Source organism: Acipenser ruthenus, chromosome 53 (assembly GCF_902713425.1).
Source record: "Acipenser ruthenus chromosome 53, fAciRut3.2 maternal haplotype, whole genome shotgun sequence".
NCBI classification, from domain to species: Eukaryota; Metazoa; Chordata; class Actinopteri; order Acipenseriformes; family Acipenseridae; genus Acipenser; species Acipenser ruthenus.
This window is the reverse complement of record NC_081241.1, coordinates 3,461,681-3,483,972: the sequence shown is the minus strand read 5'-3', so window position 1 is coordinate 3,483,972 and position 22,292 is coordinate 3,461,681. Positions and strand designations below refer to the sequence as shown.

Here is a 22,292-nt window from a genome sequence, read left to right as displayed (position 1 = left end):
TTAGCAGAATGTTACAGTGGAATTTAGACAAACATAAAACCCAGGATATAGCGGCTCAGTGAATGTGGTTTGGAATCTGTGCAGGAGGGTCATTGTGTCAGAGACGCTATAAAATGACAGAGTACCAGCATTAAAGTCAAGATACACTCCTATTTTGGAGGAGTGGGGGGCAGTTATTTCAGTTCCAATTTCATTGTGCCAGGCAGAGTATCTAGAACCAGAGCTTTCCAAACTCCAGGACTTGTCATTGGATCCAAGGATACAGGAACAACTCTCTCCTTTCCTGCTGATTCCTTTATATGTGACACCTATATCAGCCCCATCCCCACTCCACTCAATCTCCCAGTAACGGCGAGTCCCAGACAAACCCTCTTTGCAAAGCACTTGGGAATAGGTGTCAAATCTCTCTGGGCGATCAGGATATGGCTGGATCTCACCCACCCGTGTCACCTTTCTGTTCCCTTCAGACAGACAGAGCACTGTATATGCTGTGTTGGGGTCCAGTGTGGGCTGACAGTAAACTGATTGAGGAGATAAAGGTGGTTAGAGGAGAGATGGGTATAAAAGTCAATTTATTGAGAAAATGCCAAGGAACAAAAACACAAAGATAGTTAACCCTTTGAGTAGTGAGTTCTAAAAAGCACTGCTGGTCCTACAGGAGTGAGCTTTTTTAAAGTCTACTGCATGCGCTTGATTATTACGAGTACAGCTTACAAACAAGCAATAAATATAATGTTTTCTTTTGTCATAGGGAAAGGTTTTGACTAATAAAATAATAGGTAGACAATAAACAATAAACAATAGGGTGGAACAGCCACAACTACACGTCCTAACAAAAAAATAAATAGACATGAATAAATCATATCTGGGTAAACAGGTTGTGGGGGCAGAGGGAGTGAGAGTGTCTAATGCTTCAGTGTATAATACTCCTTGTAGCATGGATCAACGCACAAAGCTTGGTGTCACCTCTTAGCTGTCACTTCATGTTGATGGTAAATATTCTTCACTTACATCTTCACTGACACACTCGCTGACATCCGATTCAGAGGAAGAATTGTATATATTTGAATTGAACTCTGAATCTGAATTCAGTATTATTTCTAATACTTATTTCTCAATGAGGAATCTTCACCAATTTACAGATTTTGCTGTCATTTCTGTGATGGTTTATTGCATGTAATTCAGTCAATATCTAGCAGAGGGCGCAAGAGACCAATAAAAGGTGTTACAGAAACCTAGTGTTACAATATTATGTGATCAGGGGTTTTGTAGGCTCAGTAATTCAAGTTTAAAGTTGCAGAACGTACCGCTACGTTCATACTTCCTGGGGACCAGAGAGCAGTGAACATACCGGTACGTTCGTACTACTCAAAGGGTTAAATGACTTTCAGTATTGAATGTCTATGAGGTACAATGGTACTTACGAGAGAAATTGTTTTAATTAGGGGGTCAATTTGTGGGAACTTATTTTGCCGCTGGACCAGCAAAGTGATAATGCTATTCAATTAAATAAATGATAAATGCAGAATAAATGCAGAACGGTTGGGGATTACCTACTCAGGGATACCAAGATATTTAAGGGTTATTTTCAAAACCCTGTAAAGAAAGTTATACCATCTAAAGTGATTTTAACTAACAAAATAATTCCATACATGTTCCTTAATTCTAGAACTACTAAAAGAAACTTAAAAGACATAGAAAAAAACTTACAGTATAATCGAAATGTTTTTAGTTGAATTTAGTACGTCTCTTTTAGTATTTCTAATTTAGCACTATTGAGTGTTTAATAGTTAAGGATAAGCGGATAATTTCCAAGATACATTTTTATTAGTAAAGCTATGTGACAATATGTAAATTGAATGACAAACTATGTTTAAATCAGCCCCTTAAATGCAACAGATAACAACTAAAATTGTATTTTCATATAACCTTAACAAGCACCTATTCTGTGGTCTTAGCTGTTCTCAAAAAAGAGATGACATGTTTCAAACAAATGTTCAAGTGAAAACAGACTTACATTTTAAAAACTCAGCTCTGTTCCTTGGCTCTGGAGCCTGCAGACTGTAAACTGCAACTTCATTCACTGGGTAGAAAAAAAGAGAGCAAAATATAATTTAAACATGTGGATTAATACACAACACACACATGACTCCAAACAGCAATCTGCCATGCTCTTAATCTTTAAAGACAAAGTGTGGTGGGCAATTCACTGACACACACACACACAGAAGGTTTATTTGCAACACCGCACTGGTGGCCAGTTTTATTATTTTCTTTTGGCTTTATTTTCTCTTTAGCCCACAGAGGGTGGTGTTGTCTGTGGCCTGAATACCTACAACGGTAGTCAGGTCCACAGTAATACTGATACAGGTACAGTCAAATGTTTTGCACACAGGTGCGAAAGAAAAAGGAAAAATAAAATTGTGACAGAGATTGAATGGTGCTTGGTGTTAGATCTCCCTCTCGACCTGTGAGGGCACTGTGTAATGGGAACAGAGTACCCTTAACTAAATGGCACGACAATTTATTCCATAGGGTAGGTGGAGGTCATTTAGGAAAGGGGAGGAGCTACGGTATACAAACTCAATGACCCAGACGGTAAACGGCGTGGCATCTGAAGATTGGAGGAGAGGATTTGCTCGTTAACCTAAGGGTCATGAGCGAGGATATAAATAGGGGTCATAGCTGACGTGATCGGTCCCTTGGTAAATGGTTAGTGTTGAAAACCTACAAGGAGTCTGTGCTAGTTTCGTGAACCGTGAGATTTGCCTTGTTTGTTAGTGTTTTGTTAACTGTCGTCTGTTTTTAATAGACTACCAGTTGCACGATCTGGAGCTGTAGCGAAAGCCAGCATGAACCCGGACATCACTTTCACCCCTGCATTCACAGAGAACTGTATTACACCACTTGCACGTATTCACTATCACTGAGAACTGTGTTTGTGTTTTGTGTTTTGTGTTGGCGTGTAAAACTGGACTTTTTGGTTACGGGTCAAACCTGGGGAATTACAAATACTGAGTTTCATCTTAGAGGGGCAGGCTGAGGGAACAACAGAGCTTTATTTTATAGGTCCAGCAATCCCCCAAGGCCCGCCTCTCAGCCACTCAGAGAGAGGGAAAGCCAACACACCCTCTTCTTACCAGGTCCATTATCGGACCCTGTCCGACCTCATCAAAAAAACGCAAAAAACGTGGTTCTAGTCGAGAAAACCATTCAATGGCCGAGTGGGAGCGACAGGAGCCGAGACAAGCCGATAAATAAGTCGATAAATAAAAAAAGATGTATCTCATGAATAGTCATACATGCCCCTGGCATCAGATAGGGGTGGTCATAAGGAAACAAGCTGACTGTTATTGAATCAGTGCACAGAGACTATGGCGGACATTTGCAGAGCTTTTTTGAGATGTTATAGTAATAAAATAATGACTTGGATCGCATTATTGAGGAGTTTGGTGATAAAACGAGTGATCAGGAGATGATCGATCGGTATGTACCACTATTATTATTATTATTATTATTTATTTCTTAGCATATGTGAAAGCTATAGCAAACGGCAGGGTGCGGCAGAGCTGGAGATGCCTAGTGAGTGCTTTGTCGATATGCAGGGCCTTTTAAACCTGTTTGACTGTGGAAAAAAATACTTTTAAACAGCGCGTCTAAAATTAACTGCGTGTGTGAAAATAAATTGGACCTGACGCGCCTGACGCACACTTAATAAATGAACTGCAAAGGGTTAAATATCAGCAAAATGTACCTGACACTGAAATGAATGTGATGGAAGATGTTTCCATGTTATCATGTTTATTTGAGAAGCTGGTCCAGTAACTTCAATTCTTCTTACCAGTCAGATAAGATGACTTCCATTTTCCTCTGAAAAGGTGTTATTATAAATACCGTATAACAGGAAATTTTGGTGGGAATTTATTTTGGCTTTATTGGCGGTTTTGATTGGATCGCCAATAATTCTTCCATCAGTCAGAGTTTGACATACAGTGAGTGATCCCCGCCTTTGACAGACTGGTATGCAGCAAGTTAAGCATTGGGCAAGGGGAAGAATGTGTCGGATGTCAATGTGAATATGAGAATATGAGAACGGCAGTGTGATGACGCACAACGGTGGAACCCGGACATGTTTATGACACCTCGATTGCCGAAGCGTCGATACCGCACGCTGAAGTGTTGAGCACCGAGCGTCGAAGCGCCGCGCACCGAGCGCTGAAGCGTCGAGGGTGTGCAGCGAGCGCCGAGGAGCTGAGCGTCGAGCACCGAGCGCTGAGGATGCGTGCACCGAGTGCTGAGGGTATGTGCACCAAGTGACAAGCACCAAGCATTGAGGGTGCATGCACCGAGCGCCGAGGTTGCGTGCACCGAGTGCCGAGCACCGAGCCCAAAGCGCCGAAGTGCTGCACCAAAGCACCGAAGTGCTGACACCAAGAGCGCCGAAGCGCGAGTACCAAGCGAGACGCTATGCACGAGACGCAGGGGTGTCAGCTGACCCGCAGAGCAGAGTCACTAAGTGCTAGAACAGTGTCTTTGTCTTAAAAGACAATGGTGCTTTGCTATACTTACCTATGGTGCTTAATGGGGCAACTCCCTGTATAGGTGCACTTGGTGGTCGTCTTCCTATATATGTATGGGGATTTTTTTTTTTAGTGGCGCTGCAGCAGCACTGTGACTAGTGCGAAACAATCGCTGTAAAAGTGGGCTACAGCCCTTGAGCTACCACGCGGCAGTGATGTTTACAAGCCAGGGGTGGTATTTATTGGAGTGACTGCAGCAGCAGACTCCACACTGGGTCTAGCTGCAGGCGAGACTGAAGCTGCAAAAAAATTACGTGGCCTAAGGGCAAGCGCACAACGCGTCCTCTAAACTCTATTTTACTACCTAAGGGAGAGAACAGACAAATACAAAAAACCCTATATAAATATATATATATATATATATATATATATATATATATATATAGATATGTATACACAACAATATTAATAACAATATTAATATGTAAGGTAGACGGGCGGCAAGAGGCCAACGCGGATAGAACGCAATGCCGAAGCAAAGCGTGAGAGTGAAAATGTAATATATATATATAAAATATATATATTAAATGCTCCGAAGAGCGTACACTGAAATCAACTCAGAGAAGGGGCGATAGCCAGCTTCTCAAGCTTAAAAGCTAACGAGTACAATCAGTGAGTGAGTATTCTCAAAGAGAAAATCCATCTATTATCATAACCGCTTAATCCTTAGAGGGTTGGAAGGGTTCATAAAACTATTTCGTGATTTTATGTAATATAATTATAATCTGTGCAAGCCGAAACTGGCTTACCCCAGTTGATGGCTTAACGGCAATATTAGGCCTACTGACAGATCAGATCAGCAGCAGTTTTTGAGCCCTCCTCCAGTTGGGGTTAGATGAGTGCCTGGGAGTGGACACTGCCGTGAGTGGCCTGCGGTGTCCAAAATACTAAACCGGTTCATATTTGAGACAATGAAAGTGGTGTTTAGCTCATTTCCATATATTATCGCTAATAATTTTATTGTTAAACTCTCGGTATTAATTATGTGTATATTAGGCCTATTATTGTTGCCATTCTTGCATTTATGAATATTATTAATAATTATGTATAGGCCTGGAATTATTTGGCATGGTATTACGTGATTGTTAATATATGAGTGCAGAAACTGTACTCTGCTGGAACACTGCCGTGAGTGTCCTGCATTTATATTGTACACTGTGAGTGTCCTGCATATCATTTATATTGTACACCGTGAGTGTCCAGCAGCATTTATATTGTACACTGTGAGTGTCCTGCATAGCATTTATATTGTACACCGTGAGTGTCCTGCATAGCATTTATATTGTACACCGTGAGTGTCCTGCATAGCATTTATATTGTACACCGTGAGTGTCCTGCATAGCATTTATATTGTACACCGTGTCCCGTACGGGTCGGTAGCATTACATTGTACACCGTGTAGGATTGCTAGACCGTGAGTGTCCTGCATTGGATTCTATTAGTAGGATAGATGGCCTGCATAAGATGATAGGGTATGCGATGCTACTAAATTGCCTCTTATTTAGTCTGGTTGCATAAAACACCTTTAGTTTAAGGGGAACACTTAAGGATGCATTTTCCCTTAACTAGTGCACTTCAATGTGTTGCACTGCTTTCTGCAACCCCCTGTACAGTTTAAAGAACGCTTAATGGTAAAACTAACTTTTAATTTACTTAAGGTGTTTTATGCAAGTGGTTATATTGTTAGTTTACTGGATGATCTACACAAGGAAAGTCTGTTTTAAAAAAGTATTTTCAAAATACATATTTCTATAGTATTTCCACACTTTTTATTATCCAAGACAAAGTAAAAAAAAAACAGACTGTGACAGGCTAGCCAGGGTATGGAGACTCAAGAGTCAGAAAGTGCAGTGAAAATGAAACAATAAAACAAAAGGGCACGATGGCCAAATAAAAAGACAAACACAAAACAGGTTTTTAAACAAACAATCCATTATTTGAAAGCTAAATATTATTTTTCAATTTATTTCACAGTGTAATGAAATACAATGAGTAACGAAATCATATCATTTCTATGTTCACGTGAAGTGCCGGAGTCTGTCCTGGACAAATTGAGAGAAGATAAGGTATTGTCTATAGTTTAATGCCATTTGATTGTCATGATTATTCAGAGACCTTTGTTATTTTTTGTAAAAGATGGAAATAGGCCTAACTAATAATAAATACAAGGAAGTTGATGAGTTTCATTAGAAAAAAGGAACTGTTTTCATGAATGTATTAAAATCAAATGACAGGAAAATAATAATAATAATTGACCTTCATTTTAAACCTTCATTGTCACATTATTTTATTGGCCATGTATATTTCTATTCCTTATTTGACAAAACATTGTCAGACTCTCGTTGTTATATATTGCAAAAACATTCATGTTTAGGGGTGTGAATAATTTTGTACCGTTTTTGAAATAACATACAAATATGTTAGACAAATATATACTGAATGTCTGAAAATATTAATGTTTTCATTCATTTATGCAACAAATACTGAATGTAGACTTACATTTATTCTAGTCTATGAAGGGTGTGAATAATACTGGAGGCAGCTGTATATTCTAATATTAATATGTATGACCTTTTATGAATGATTATTCAGTTATATATTGTTTTAATATTTGTGCCTTTGTTGTTCTTGAAGGTTGATGAAGAAACTATCCTGGGAATTGATAATCCAACACTGGTTAAATACATTGAAAAGTTAGGTGACAGAGTTGCACTGAGGAATTTCTGTGCTTCATCTCAGCAGTCTTTTAAGAAGAAAAGCACCAGACATACACAGCTTTTTGAAGTCTTAAAGAGCAAATTAGCCAGAACTGACATCAGAAAACGAAGCATCTACCAGTACAGATGAACGATTTGAATGCAATGCACTGACATGTGATGTATCGGACATACAACTGAATTATATACATCTGACAATTCATTGAGAGTACATTTTTTTCTTGATTACTGCTGTAATAATTTTGAAATATAAAAGCTCTGATTTTGTCTTAGAGATGGCTGTTACAATAGGTTATTAAAAACATTATTGTTAAATGGATTTTAGTTTGTTTTGAATGTAGTTGTTTAAGTAATGGGTCGTTCTCCAGTTCATTTTGAAATATTCATTTTGAAATACAGCCCAGTCGCATGATGTGTAGCAGCAATGATGTTCCTTGCATGGGCATTAAATAAAATGCATTCAGGATAATCCCTCAAGGATTTTGTCCCGAAGAAAATGATACAACAGAGCAGCTTCCCCTGCACAATGTGGCTTCTGCCAATCTTCTGCAGAAGCTTATGCCATAGGGCTTAAGCTTGTCATAACTGTCTAAGTGCCAGAGAAAATTTGGTCCCAAATTGTGATACATTCTTCTTCAAAGACGGTGTCATCTGCATTGATCAATACCTTCAGGGTCTATTACGTGCATGAGTTGATGAACCGTTTCCTGAGTCACCACATATCCATTTTGAATACATTTAAGATGCATCATTTTGTATCCGTGAAGTTTTGCTGGAGTTTTGCATCTCATCAAGCTAAAATAAAGCAACTTCTATAATATCAGTGTAGTATGCATGACGAAACAGTCTTAAACGTTTTAAGATCCGTATTAAAGTTCGCATACTTATCACTATTCTATTTAATCCAGCTAGAGAGGAAAGGATTTCTGTGTAACTCATCCCAAATTCAAAATAGAGACGCACGGCTTCCTCCATTGTTTTTTGAATTCTCCATCGGGGTACGGTGAACGTATAAAGTCATAGCTAGGAGATAAAAAGTCCTAAGTAGGATTTTTTTCTCCTAGCTATGAGATAAAAAAAAGTCATAGCTAGGAGATAAAAAGTCCTATGTAGGATTTTTTTTCTCCTAGCTAGGAGATTTTTTTTCATTTTTTTTTCATTGGCAGTAGGACGCTTCTGTAAATTTCTGTGTGTGAAAAAAAGATGGAGAATTGTTTATTATTATTATTATTATTATTATTATTATTATTATTATTATTATTATTAATTGTTATTTTAATGTTTTGTGTAGGTGTGTGTAAGCCAGAAGATGGATGGAGGAGGGCCCTGACTGAGTCTTGATTTATTATTTATTGTAGTTTTCAAAATAAACATCTTCAATCTTAATTTGGTCTAAGTTTATTTTACTTTGTAATTTGCATATATTTAAATAAATAAATAAAATCGTGTGTGTTGTTTCTTCATTTTTATACTTAAATATAGTTGTATCTCAAACAGGGTAATAATGTTCCCAAAAAGTTTTTGGCAAGTCTTAGGGTTGACTGGCATTTGCCATTTCACAGGTTGATATATATATATATATATATATATATATATATATATATATATATATATATATATATATATATATTTCTAAAATTCCATACATTATAAAACGGTATCTAGCTCTGCAACTTTTCAAGATATTTCAATTCTGATTTTAGATTTGAAATCCTTGAGAAATTGTGCAGCTACCATATGCTCTATGTTTTTTATGGAATACTTGGAAAAAGGTTGAAATTTGCATTTTTTAAAATATTTGTATATATTTTTTTTATTTTTCAAAGAAAAATAATGATGAGTAGCTCATATGGAAAAATAAAAATCACCCCACAGCAAAATAAATCACATTATTGAAAATATCTACTTAATGCCTTTCTGTAGGTGTATTGGGTTTTAATTTCTGATTTACAGTTTAAAAGCTACAAGCAATTAAACACAGTGTTCATATTCATAACCAAATATGGACATTTTCCATAGGCAGCATAGGGTTAAGGGGGAGGTGGCCATTGGGGCCAGGTGTGCTGTGCACAAGAGGGGGGATATGTGGCAGGGAGAAAGAAGCCCTGCCCATAAAAAGGGGGCAGGGCAAAGCCCTGCTGTAAAATGTATTGTTTATTTATTTTAGAATGGGGTACTCCCCAGTCACCTGTGCATATTTTGTATTGTAATTATGAGTTATTTATGTATAAATACGACAGTGGAAAGATGTATTTGTTATTGTTTGGCAGCTAGATGGGGAAGCCCCATCCCACAAAACCTGGTGCAGAAGGTGACCATCTCCCAATTTAACCCTTTGCGGTCTTATGTCGGACCTGGTCCGACATTATCAAAAAGACGTAAAAAACAGGTCTCTATTCGTTTTTTCTTCAGAAAAAGCTGAGAAAACCATTCAATGGCTGAGTGAGACCGATAGGAGCTGAGAGAAGCCGAAAAGAAAAAAAAATGGGTGTATTTCATGAATACAGATAGCCCCGACACCACATAGATAGCACAGACATAAACAAACAAGATAGCTGCTTCTGCATCCAGCGCTCAAATGGATCGCAAAGGGTTAATTGTTAGATTAATTTGTTGCTAATCGGGAGATGGTCACCAGTATAAAACCCTATAGTTTTCCTTGTTTTCAGTGAGAGACGGGAGTGGAAAAGAAATGAAAGAGAAACAAAAGTAAAACTAAAAACAGTTGCCACGTGTGCAGGAAGCTGATGTTTGTTTAGTTTTTTGTGTTTCAGACTTTGTTTTGGTTAAAACATTTACTTTGCTCTGTGAACGTTGTTTTTGTTTAAATATTTAATTTATTTTTGTGTTAATAAAAATAGTGCTGCAGTGCACTTTTGCACCCGAGTACCTACCTGTGTGTTGTGCTGCCCTGCCAGACTGGATCAGCTTAGTTTTCTTTATTTCCCTCTGTGCAGATTTCAAAGTGAAAGAACACATGTTTAGAATGTATCTCAAAAACACATCAGGCATATACAGTAAACTTCTGTAGATGTGTTCTAGTGAATTTGTCAATAATAATAATAATAATAATAATAATAATAATAATAATAATAATAATAATAATAATAATAATAATTCTTGTCAATACCCACTTTCTGTGACTCCACAGCCTGTTTCAGCTCCTCCACTTCTTTTAGTCTCTCCTGGATTCTCTGTTTTATTTTTATCTGTGTCTTGCAGCTGCTTCTGTGTAGAAACACAGTGACATAGTGACATTTCTGATGGGGCATTGAGTGATATCTTGTCACACCCAACAAAGTACACTTTACAAAATTAAATACAATTGCTTTTAGGAATTAATGCTTTTTATAAGATCATGGGGAAGCTTTTACCAACTCATGTTGTATATGTAACCCTGCTGCTGTATTTAAACAAGCTCTGAGAAGCAGCTTGTGATAGGGTTGTGTTGTGTTCAGTATAATTGGTTCAGAGTGGACCCGGCTTCAGTGGGATTTGGCTAAACGATTGTGATCTCTCTTAATATCTTATTATATGGTGTATTTATTTCAGTTTTATACAATATTAGCCTAAATTATTAAGATTGTGTCAAAAATAATAGTTTCTATACTTTTATTTGTTTAAAAAGCCACATTTATTGAGTGGTGCATTCTGTGCTTAAAATATGAAAAGATGATTGAATGGCAATCAGTGACCCTGGAATGCTTATATAAGCAAACCTCAGTGTGGGGCAGGTTAGTTCTGTTGCCTTCAGTGCGTTTGTGCAGGCTCAGACATTTCACAGAGGTAGTTAAAAAAAAGAAAAAAATGTCAGGAGAGAATCAGTCCTATTAGTGAATTCAGTCAAATTCAATAACATTAATAACATGATCTTTAGTTGAAATATTTAACCAGACATGTCATTGTGAAAATAAAACACAAGAGATCTGTGAGATACAATACCAACATACTGTATTAGATATTTAATAGCAAAAAAATTCAGTATCATCTAGTAGGCTTCTCTGTCTCAACAAGCATTTGTTTATTAGATTTATTAACAAAGCTAATTAAATAAGTTAAAACGCACATGTGTGTTATTGATGGATCAAGGCACAGCATTGCTAGATGTGCAGTAGTATGACATTTACGGGATCTTGCCATCTACAGTTGAGGTGCGCTACCCGACATCGACCAGTCAGCCAAGGTCATGTGCTGGAGGACCAGCTGCAAAGGAGGAGGAGGGGAGACTTGCAGAGTATTTACTGAAAGGTGGGCCTGGTCTGTACAGCATTTAGAAGAACATAAGAACATAAAAAGGTTTACAAACGAGAAGAGGCCATCCGGCCCATCTTGCTTGTTTGGTTGTTAGTAGATTATTGATCCCAGAATCTCATCAAGCAGCTTCTTGAAGGATCCCAGGGTGTCAGCTTCAACAATATTATTGGAGAGTCGGTTCCAGACCCTCACAATTCTCTGTGTTGGCCTGGTCTGTACAGTATTGGCCTGGTCTGTACAGTATTGGCCTGGTCTATACAGTATTGCCCTGGTCTGTACATTATTGGCTTGCCTGGTCTGTACAGTATTGTCTTGCCAATAAAGTTAGTATAGTGGGCTGATCCTCATCCCTAGAATCCTCAACCCAAGCCTCAAACTAACGTGATGCAAAGGAAAGTACTGTATTTGCATTCCTTGTTAAAGGAAACAGTTAACCCGGAGTTGTCCACAATTTTCTGTTTTGAATGCCCCTTTATCTAATCTCCATTTGTGACCCCTGGTCCTTGTTTCCTTTTTCAGGTCTAAAAAGTCCTCTGGGTCGACATTGTCTATACCTTTTGGAATTTTGAATGCTTGAATCAGATCACCGCATAGTCTTCTTTGCTCAGGACTGAACAGATTCAATTCTTTTAGCCTGTCTGCCCCTCCCCCGTGTCTCAGAACGGCGGTGAATTTGAATCAGCTGCTCTGAGCTTCAGCTTGTTATCAGAAAAAGACACGGAGCTGTTAGACTTTAAGCTGCAGTGTTTTCTGATTAAAACAATTAAAGATGTAATTTCTCCTTACTGTTTCTATGCTCTGTACTTTTCCATAACTGTACATCTCCCACGCTGTCGCTTCCACACGCCTGTATAGTTTTACTCATAGTATGTTACTTAAAATGTACTAGCAAATGTGTTCCAAACTACACTGAAATAAACATTTCCTTAAAGTATGTCATAAATTTGTTGCTGTGAGGTCAGGTCACAGGGAAGCTTTGAGTATCTTGAAGAGTTTGGTGAACCCTGTTAATCATTAATTGATTGATTGTGTTCACTGTTAAATAAAACCAAAATCCTACAAGTTATATTCAACTTGAAGAAGGACAAGTAGATTTTTAAGAAGGATAAGTAGATTTTTCTAGCATTTTGTCCCTTGAACAACACGTTTTTTTTAGAAATTGGCCACCCCTGAACTCCTTTTGAAAATCGGGCCCAATGTGTTATTCAGTCAATCAATCAATCTTTATTTATTATAGCACCCTTAAAATCATTCCTGACCTGAAGTGGAAGCCAGTGTAGGGATGCTAAGATAAGGGTGATATGGTCATATTTTTTTGTTTTTGTAAGACGCTAGCAGCTGCATTTTGCACAAGCTGCAATCGGGTAAGACATCACTTGAAACAGCAGTAACCAAAACTAAATGACCAAAACCAACATCAAGAGAACGAAAGGAACGACATCCAGGATCCTATAAACAGTGCTGGCCAGGCAGCAAAAAGAAGGGAGGTCATGATTGTTGGGAACTCCATACTGAGAAACACAGCAAGTTCAGTTCACAGTTTGGATCCCCTTACTACAACAGTGTGCTGCCTTCCAGGAGCCTCAGTCAAGCACATCACTGAGAATGTGGACAGGCTCCTAGAATGAACAGGAGACGACCTGGTAGTAGTCATCCACAACAACTCAGGTAAGACAGTGTGACAGAGATCGATTGGTGCTTGGTGCTTGGTGTTAATCTCCCTCACGACCTGTGAGGGCACTGCGTAACGGGAACAGAGTACCCTTAACTAAATGGCACGACAATTTATTCCGTAGGGTAGGTGGAAGTTGGTCATTTAGGAAAGGGGCGCAGCTACAGTATCCAATGACCCAGACGGTAAATGGTGTGGCATCCGACTATTGGACTATTGGAGGAGCGGTGCGCTCGTTAACCTAGGGGTCATGAGCGAGGATATAAATAGGGGACTTAGCATACGTGATCTGTTCCTTGGTAAATGGTTAGTGTTGAAAACCTACAAGGAGTCTGTGTGCTGTATCGTGAACCGTGAGTTTTGTCTTGTGTTTGTTAGTGTTTTGTTAACTGTCATCTGTTTTTTAATAGACCACCAGTTGCACGATCCGGAGCTGTAGCGAAAGCCAGCATAAACCCGGACATCACTTTCACCCCTGCATTTCACGGACACCACTTGCACGTATTCACTATCACTAAGAACTGTGTTTTTTGTTTTGTGTTTTGTGTTGGTGTGTAAAACTGGACTTTTGGTTACGGGTCAAACCCAGGGAATTACAAATACAGAGTGATACACGCTGCTGTATCACTCCAACATTATTATTATCACAGTACCACAGCCAGTCCTCCTCTCACAGCTGGGTAAAACCTGTCCCATTTATAGGGCTCACAATTATCAAACTACCAGTAGGTGTCAACAATAATTCAATCCAATAAGCATTACCTCATCATATGATGTTGAGAGCACCCTCTAGTGGCTCTGATAATACAGGGAAACAGGGAAAAACACAGGGAAACACAGGGAAAAGATACTTTGACAGGCGCTGGCTCACATAATGACCCTGTATGACCTTATTACATACCCCTCCCCTCAGCTCAAACCCCTGGGTTGCAGCGTAAGCATTTTCAAAACAGTGAATGCAGGACAGACCATTCTCGTTACCATTCTCTTTACCTTTACGGTGTTCTATAACAAGCTTATATGGTTGCAGTGACAAGAACCACCTAGTTATTCTGGCATTCTTTTCTTTATTTGTTTTCATCCACCTTAGCAGTGCATGGTCGGTGATTAAGGTAAATTCTCTCCCCAGGAGGTATTACCTCAATGACTCTACAGCCCACTTTATTGCCAAGCATTCTTTTTCCACAATAGCATAATTACGCTTTTTAGGAAGCAGCTTCCTACTTAAATACAGGAGAGGATGTTCTTCCCCGTCTACCTTTTGCGAAAGAACTGCCCCGAGACCCACATCAGAGGCATCGGTTTGTAGCACAAACCGATGTTTGAAATCTGGGACTGCTAAGACCGGGTCCTTGCAGAGGATGTTGGCAAGAGCTTTGAATGCCCCCTCTGCCTAATTGGTCCACCTGACCATGTTGGGGATTTTGCTGCGGGTTAATTCTGTTAAAGGTGTGGCTAAGGTGGCAAAATTGGGAATAAAACGTCTGTAGTACCCGACAATCCCGAGAAAAGTACGCACCTGTTTCTTATTGACGGGACGAGGCCAATTCTTAATGGCCTCTACCTTATTTAGCCAGTCTGATTTCATAGTTAACTTGTCCAACTGCCTCAATAACCTCATACGGCCCTTGCCACTGGGCAAACAGCTTGCACTAGGATGAGGGAACCAAAACTAACACTCTATCCCCAGGCTGAAACACTCTCACCTTTGCTGTTCGGTTATAGTTTCTTGATTGTGCTGCTTGCGCTTTCTCTAAATGTTCCTTGACAATCGGCGTGAGCTTCTGTATTCTATTTCTCCTCCCATATAATAACTCAAAGGGAGAAAAGCCTGTGGAGGACTGAGGAACCTCTCTTATGGCAAACATCAAGTAAGGCAACAACAAATCCCAATCTTTCCCATCTCTAGCTATTACTTTCCTAAGCATAGTTTTTAGGGTCTTATTGAACCGCTCCACGAGGCCATCATTTTCTGGGTGGTACACTGAGGTCCTGATGAGGGTAATTTTTAATAGGGCACACAGCTCCTTCATAAAGTTTGACACAAATGGGGTACCATGGTCTGTCAAGATTTCTTTCGGTATGCTGACACTAGTGAATAGGTGTAGTAGTTCTTTTGCAATAATTTTAGAGGCAGTACCTCTCAGCGGTATTGCTTCGGTGTACCGGGTGGCATAATCTAAAATTACTAGTACATATTCATGGCCCCGAGCTGACCGTGGCAATGGACCAACCAGGTCCATGGCTATGCGCTCAAAAGGTACATCTATTACCAATAATGGCACCAAAGGGGGTCTAAAATTACCACGGGGACTGGTTTTTTGGCATTCAGGACAACTACTACAAAAGCGCTTCACTTCCTCATATATGCCGGCCCAGAAAAATCTCCTCAAAATATGCTGTGTAGTTTTCTCTACAACCAGGTGTGCACCAAATAAATAGCTATGGGCTAAACGCAACGTCACACTTCTAAAGGTAACTGGAACAAGTAGCTGTTCCACTTTCTCCAGCTCCATATGTGTCACCCTGTAGAGCAAATAGTTTTTAACAAAAAAGTAATCAGTACCTTCCTTGGTTTTGCCTTCTATCGGTACCCCATCTATCTCTACTATGGCCTTCCAGGCATTTACTATAGCGGGGTGTCACAAAGACGGCCGGAGTGGGTGGCGTCAGACCAGAAACAGGAACACAAACGACAGAGAGATGGGGTTTTGGTGAGGCTGAACGCGTGATCGCGTTCAGCATTTAATAAACAGAACAGAAAATAAAAGGTTGGAACAGACAAAAACACTGGACACGGCACTTGCGCCAAAATAAACAGACATACAAAACGGACTAACACTAAACAAACGGTGCACGGAGAGACAAACAAACACGGTGAGTACAAACACTTTTAGATTTCACTTTACTTTCCTTTACTTTCCTCCTTCTCCTCACCCGTTCTCCACTCTCGAACACCCAACCCCCGAGTGACTAAACGTGCATCTATATATACTGTTGTGCTGGGATTCAATTACTAATTAATTATTCACTTGAATCCCAGCACGTGAATTAATTCTGTGCAACCCCGTGCTCGCATATTATATTTTAAATGCACGTGCGTGATGTGCAATCCCGTGCCTAAATACAAATATACGATTTAAATACACGTGAAACACAGACCCGTTTATATCCCGTGTACCAATCTATACACCAACATTAACATACGCACGCATCATACATACACAGAACACACAAATGCACACAGGGGCGGGGCACTTTGCCACACGGGGTCATTTGCTTGTTCCTTGCCAAACTTTGAGTCGGGCACACACTATCCTTTCATCAGAGCCTGGTCTTGTTGATCAATGGTAATGTGGGGGTCCCCCATTTCCACCAGTATCTCCTGCTAGCTACATTGAGTACTAGCCCCCTTGCTCACCCTTTTAGTACCTTTGGCTAGTAGTACAACCTCTTTGTCTACAACTTGTTCAGCTCAGACATGCTCAAGTGCTTTTTTTTCTTTGCAGGTTTTCCTAACACTGTTCACAAATAGTTTGTGGTCCGTGATTGGAAACATTTTCTCCAAGCTCTTGGTTGGCTCACTTTCACCAACATTTGTACCAGTAGGGGGCACCATTTTCCACTTTATTTGAACCAAATTATTAAAACCTGGATAGTCCCGTCCCAGGATCACCTCGTAAGGTAGCCTTTGTACTACACCTATGAGGACACCCCTTTCCACCCCATCAAACACCATTACAACCTGACAGGTTGGGTAGTAATTAATGTCCCCGTGTATGCAGGTGACACCAGTCTTGCGGCTCTGATCCAATTGACCACACTTGACAAATTTCGGTGTGATAAGCGAAATGGCACTTCCCGAATCTGTGAGAACTTGAGCTGGTTTTCCATTTACAGTAACTGGCACAATAAATTGATGACCCCCTAACACTGCACCCTTACACTGGTTACCCCACACCATTCATACTCATTCACATTGCAGTCCATTGATTTGGGTATATTAGGACACTGTACCGCAATATGACCGTATTCCTGGCACCTATAACACTGGAAGTGCTGTAACCGGTCTACATTTTGCCCCCAGTGGAAACCACTGGTACACCCCTTTCCCCCAGTCCCTTCACCATCTTTGACTGCCCTTCAGTGACTCAACCTCTCAGTTCGATCTTACCGGTATTCAGGCCAGGGCGTTGTTTCAGAGGGGGCGGGGGCTGAAGCTTGCATAAGAGCTCTTACAAGATCTTCCATTTTTTAAAACTATTTATTTATTTTCTTTACTTCCAGATCTGTAGGGGCGATAAAACATCCCACCGCTGCCACCGGATATAACGTGGTGAATCTGTGGTGCAGTATATTGGTGCAGTAAACACAGACTTGAAACTTCAGATGTGGTGTAACGACACTCACGATGGCCTTTATTTTGAAGGCAGGTTGCAACATAAAGAAAACACAAACAGAAGAAAACAAACAAATCTTCATAAGAAGATGCTAGCTATACTTTATAGGCCGGAGGCCCTACCTACCACCTGGGACGGCTAAGCTGTTAAACAAGCAACAAAAAAACACCCAACTTCACAGAGTTCCCTTCTCTTTTGATTTCCAATAATCTCACTCCTCACAGTACCACAGCCAGTCTTCCTCTCGCAGCTGGCTAAAATCTGTCCTATTTATAGGGCTCACAATTATCAAACTACCAGCAGGTGTCAACAATAATTCAATCCAATAAGCATTACCTCATCCTATAATGTTGAGAGCACCCTCTAGTGACTCTGATAATGCTACACAGGGAAAAGATACTTTGACAAGCGCTGGCTCACATAATGACCCTGTATGACCTTATTACAGTACATACCCGTTCCTTTTGAAATGTACATTTTTTCACTGTTTGTAGTCATGCTGTATATGCGCTCAGTTTAAAAATAAAGCCTTTTATGTTTCAATTTCTATTTAAATATGGTGTTTCTGCGATGCAAATGTTAGATATGATGTTCATGAATAAAACTTTTCAGTTGAATCCGATAGTATGTCTTTCATTTTCATGACGAAGCAGTTTAAAAATGTATGGGTCAAAGTAACCCTGTGGCGGTTCTAGGTAGTTCGAAAATCTGGCGGTTCTAGTGTTAAAATACATACATAGTAATAGGGACAAACTGTCAGGGGGGACGAACTGTCATGGGGACGAATTGTAGAGGGGATAAACGATCGTTGGGAGGAACGATTGTGGGGATGAATTGTTGCGGGGACGAATTGTCTGTGAAGTGCAATGGTACTTAAGAGAAAAATAATTTTAATTAGGGGGTTGATTTGTGGGCATTCATTTTGTCGCTGGATAAGCAAAGTAATAACACCATTCAATTAAATAAATGATAAATGCCAAATACAGGCAGAATGGCTAGGGATTACCTGTTCAGAGATACCAAGATTTTTTAGGGTTATTTTCAAAACCCTGTAAAGAACTTTATACTGTCTAAAGTGATTTTAGCTAAATAATAACAATATAATTCCATACATGTTCCTTAACTTTAGAAATACTAAAAGAAACTTAAAAGACATAGAAAAAGATTTTATTCAAAATGTTTGTAGTTGAATTTATTACGTCTCTTTTAGTATTTCTTAATTTAGCACTATTGAGTGTTTAATAGTTAAGGATAAGAGAATAATTTCCAAGATACATTTTTATTAGTAAAGCTATGTGATAAAATTATGTAAAATGGAATGAAAAATTATGTTTAAATCAGCCCCTTAAATTCAACAGATAACACCTAAAATAGTATATTCATATAACCTTAACAAGCCCATATTCTTTGGTCTTAGCTTGCAGAAGTCCTCAATATGGTCTTTAAGTTCAGATACAGCTTTCTTCACAGCCCCAAAATTGACAGTAATGCTGGGTAAGTCTCCAGCTTCAGGAGGGGCACAGAGAGACTGGAAATTCTACAATAGGAAAGAAGAGAAAAGGAGTTTCAGTGAAACAGAATGGGGTTCAAATCATTCCTGAGGAAAAGCAAGGATTCATTCAATTGGAGAGGTGTGTCTGAAACCGTGCCCCATTCATGTACTTGAGATTTTCTAATAAGCAGTGAAGTTACCTGTAGATAGATGCGATCCTCTGACTCTGAAAGCTGTTGCAGCTCAGTGTTTATTTTTATTAGCTCAGCAATCTCCTGCTCCAGTTTCTTCATGAGCCCTTCAGCCTGATTCACTGCAGCCTTCTCGATAGCTCCAATCAGCTCAATAACCTCAGTGTGGGTCTTCTCAATGGATTGTATCAGCTCAGTAAAGAGCTTCTCACTTTTCTTTTGTTCCATCTTTTCAGATTTCTGAGTGAAAGAACTCATGTTTAGAATGTATCTCAAAAACACATCAGGCATATACAGCAAACTTATGTAGATGTGTTCCAGTCCATTTGTCATTACTACTACCATGACTACTACGACTACTAATACTAATAATAATCATACTATTACTACTACTATTACTACTGGGCAGCAGTGTGGAGTAATGATTAGGGCTCTGGTCTCTTGAACGGAGGGTTGTGGGTTCAATCCCAGGTGGGGACACTGCTGCTGTACCCTTGAGCAAGGTACTTTACCTAGATTGCTCCAGTAAAAACCCAACTGTATAAATGGGCAATTGTATGTAAACATAATGTGATATCTTGTAATAATTGTAAGACGCCCTGGATAAGGGCGTCTGCTAAGAAATAAATACTACTACTACGACTACTACTACTACGACTACTACTAATAATAACACCCTCTGTCAATACCCACTTTCAGTGACTCCACAGCCTGTTTCAGCTCCTCCACTTCTTTCAGTCTCTTCTGGATTCCCTGTTGTATTTTTGTCTGTGTCTCCCAGCTGCTTCTGTGTAGAAACACAATGACACAGTGTAACAGGGGAGATCTGGACTGACTATCTGGCACATGCGTGGTACTGCAGGAAGAGGGCAGCAGCATCGTAGATCTGCTTGTCAGTCATGGCGATGAAACGGAGAGGTAGGGAAGAGGGTGTGTTGGCTTTCCCTCCCTCTGAGTGGCGGAGATTGCTCGGCCCATAAGAAATACGCTTGGTTGTGCATTTGGGTGGATGTGTTTGGGAATATACAGTGATGCTGACAGAAGACGTCAGTGTAAAACAAGGACCAGTCAAGCCTGGCTGAGGGAGACAGCCTGCCTTAAAATAATTTAAAAAATAAAAGAAATAATTACGTACCCATGGGACATGTGTAGGTATATGGGGAACTGTGGCCACCCCAGTGTATAAGTAACATAGCAATACCAAGCAGTACCATAAGAACATAAGAAAGTTTACAAACAAGAGGAGGCCATTTGGCCTATCTTGGTCGTTTGGTTGTTAGTAGCTTATTGATCCCAGAATCTCATCAAGCAGCTTCTTGAAGCATCCCAGGGTGTCAGCTTCAACAACATTACTGGGTAGTTGGTTCCAGACCCTCACAATTCTCTTGTAAAAAAGTACCTCCTATTTTCTGTTCTGAATGCCCCTTTATCTAATCTCCATTTGTGACCCCTTGCTTGAATCAGATCACCGCATAGTCTTCTTTGTTCAAGACTGAATAGATTCAATTATTTTAGCCTGTCTGCATATGACATGCCTTTCTAGAGCAGCAATATCCTTTTTGTAACAAGTATATATTAATGATTCTGCACTTTTACAAAGACTGTCCAAAACCGTAGTCCAAACACAGGTGCGTTAAGCTCAATATATATATATATATATATATATATATATATATATATATATATATATATATATATATATATATATATATATACAGTGCCTTGCAAAAGTATTCAGACCCCTGACCAATGATCTTTTCCTTTGTGAATGGTTATATTAAATGACCAGAAGGAGAACTTGTGCTGTGAAACGCAAGTGTTTTGTTTGTTTTTGTTTGTCGTTAATAATACTCTTTGTAATTATTTGGAAGGCCAGCACTGAACCTGGATCAACAACACTGCACTTTGTTTTCACTAAAGAATGGTATTCACCACGAGCACTAGAGCACGCAGTGTGGGCTGGTGTTTGTGTTTGTGTATGTGTTACGTGTGGGTGAACTAAAACGGGACTGTTATTATTTTGGGGCCAACCCACGGATTACAAATAAGCAAAACACGCCGCTGTATTGCTTCATTACCATTGTTATTATTTACTGTTGTTTTGCCATCAGGCCATTGAATTTAAAAAACCCATTCAAAAACAGTGCACCTGGATTATAATTGTCTGTCTATTCACTGATCACCTGCACCTGCACACTGTTAACCACTTTGCCACAAGCCATATTATTAGTTTTAGATCTTTGTATCAAAAAAATATTTATCAATTGATGGACAATGGACCCAATTGTTAACTGGGCAAACAGCAGCAGTCAGATCATTAAGGCAAGTCAATTACATTTCAAAACACAATACAGATTAGCATTTTATTTTTAAAGTAAAAAGACATTTATTAGCAGCAGTCCATCTTTTACATAGACCCAAGTATATGTTGGATGCTGAAAAATATATGTATGGCAAAAACACATATAAATGAGCCTCAGATTACATATTCCAAATAAGTTAAGTTATAGAAAATAGTTTAAATATATATTTGTTTTTATGTACAAAATAAAGCTGGCCTTTGTGTGATTCAACACCAAAAAAGGTGTATTCTAAAAGATGACCTGCTTTACTGTTTTAGAATTCACCAATAGAATACCTTGGCAATGATGATGGTAGTGTTTCAAACATTTCATAAATACGTTGTCTATGTTCTTCTGGTACTTCAAACCATTCAGTTCCTCCTCCCTTCTTAACGTGGTAGTCCTCCATCTTTTCCTGTAAATATTTCTCCCATTTTTGTTCAGGAACATATTTGATAAAATTGTAACTTAACTGACGGGGATTCCCACTGTTGAGGTCACTTAGGCGTTTTCTGAGATTTGTTGTACGACCCACTTTATAAAAATCTGTGCAGTTTTCACGAATTAAATATATGTAACACCCAGAGGCATCTTCCTGACTTGAAGGGGACATGGGGTTTTCCTGTAAACAATAAAATAAGGGT

General features: G+C 39.3%; 1 protein-coding gene across 1 annotated transcript in view; it reads right to left on the bottom strand.

The window, feature by feature from the left end:
* Nucleotides 1–22,292, bottom strand: part of LOC117971140 (tripartite motif-containing protein 16-like) — a 33,540-nt gene continuing 11,248 nt past the window's right edge. The window contains exons 2-3 of the mRNA XM_059016412.1: nucleotides 2,018–2,083; nucleotides 1–521 (exon numbers count right to left, since the gene is read on the bottom strand). Coding sequence (XP_058872395.1) covers nucleotides 1–521; nucleotides 2,018–2,083 — 587 coding nt within the window. The remainder of the gene's footprint in view (nucleotides 522–2,017; nucleotides 2,084–22,292) is intronic.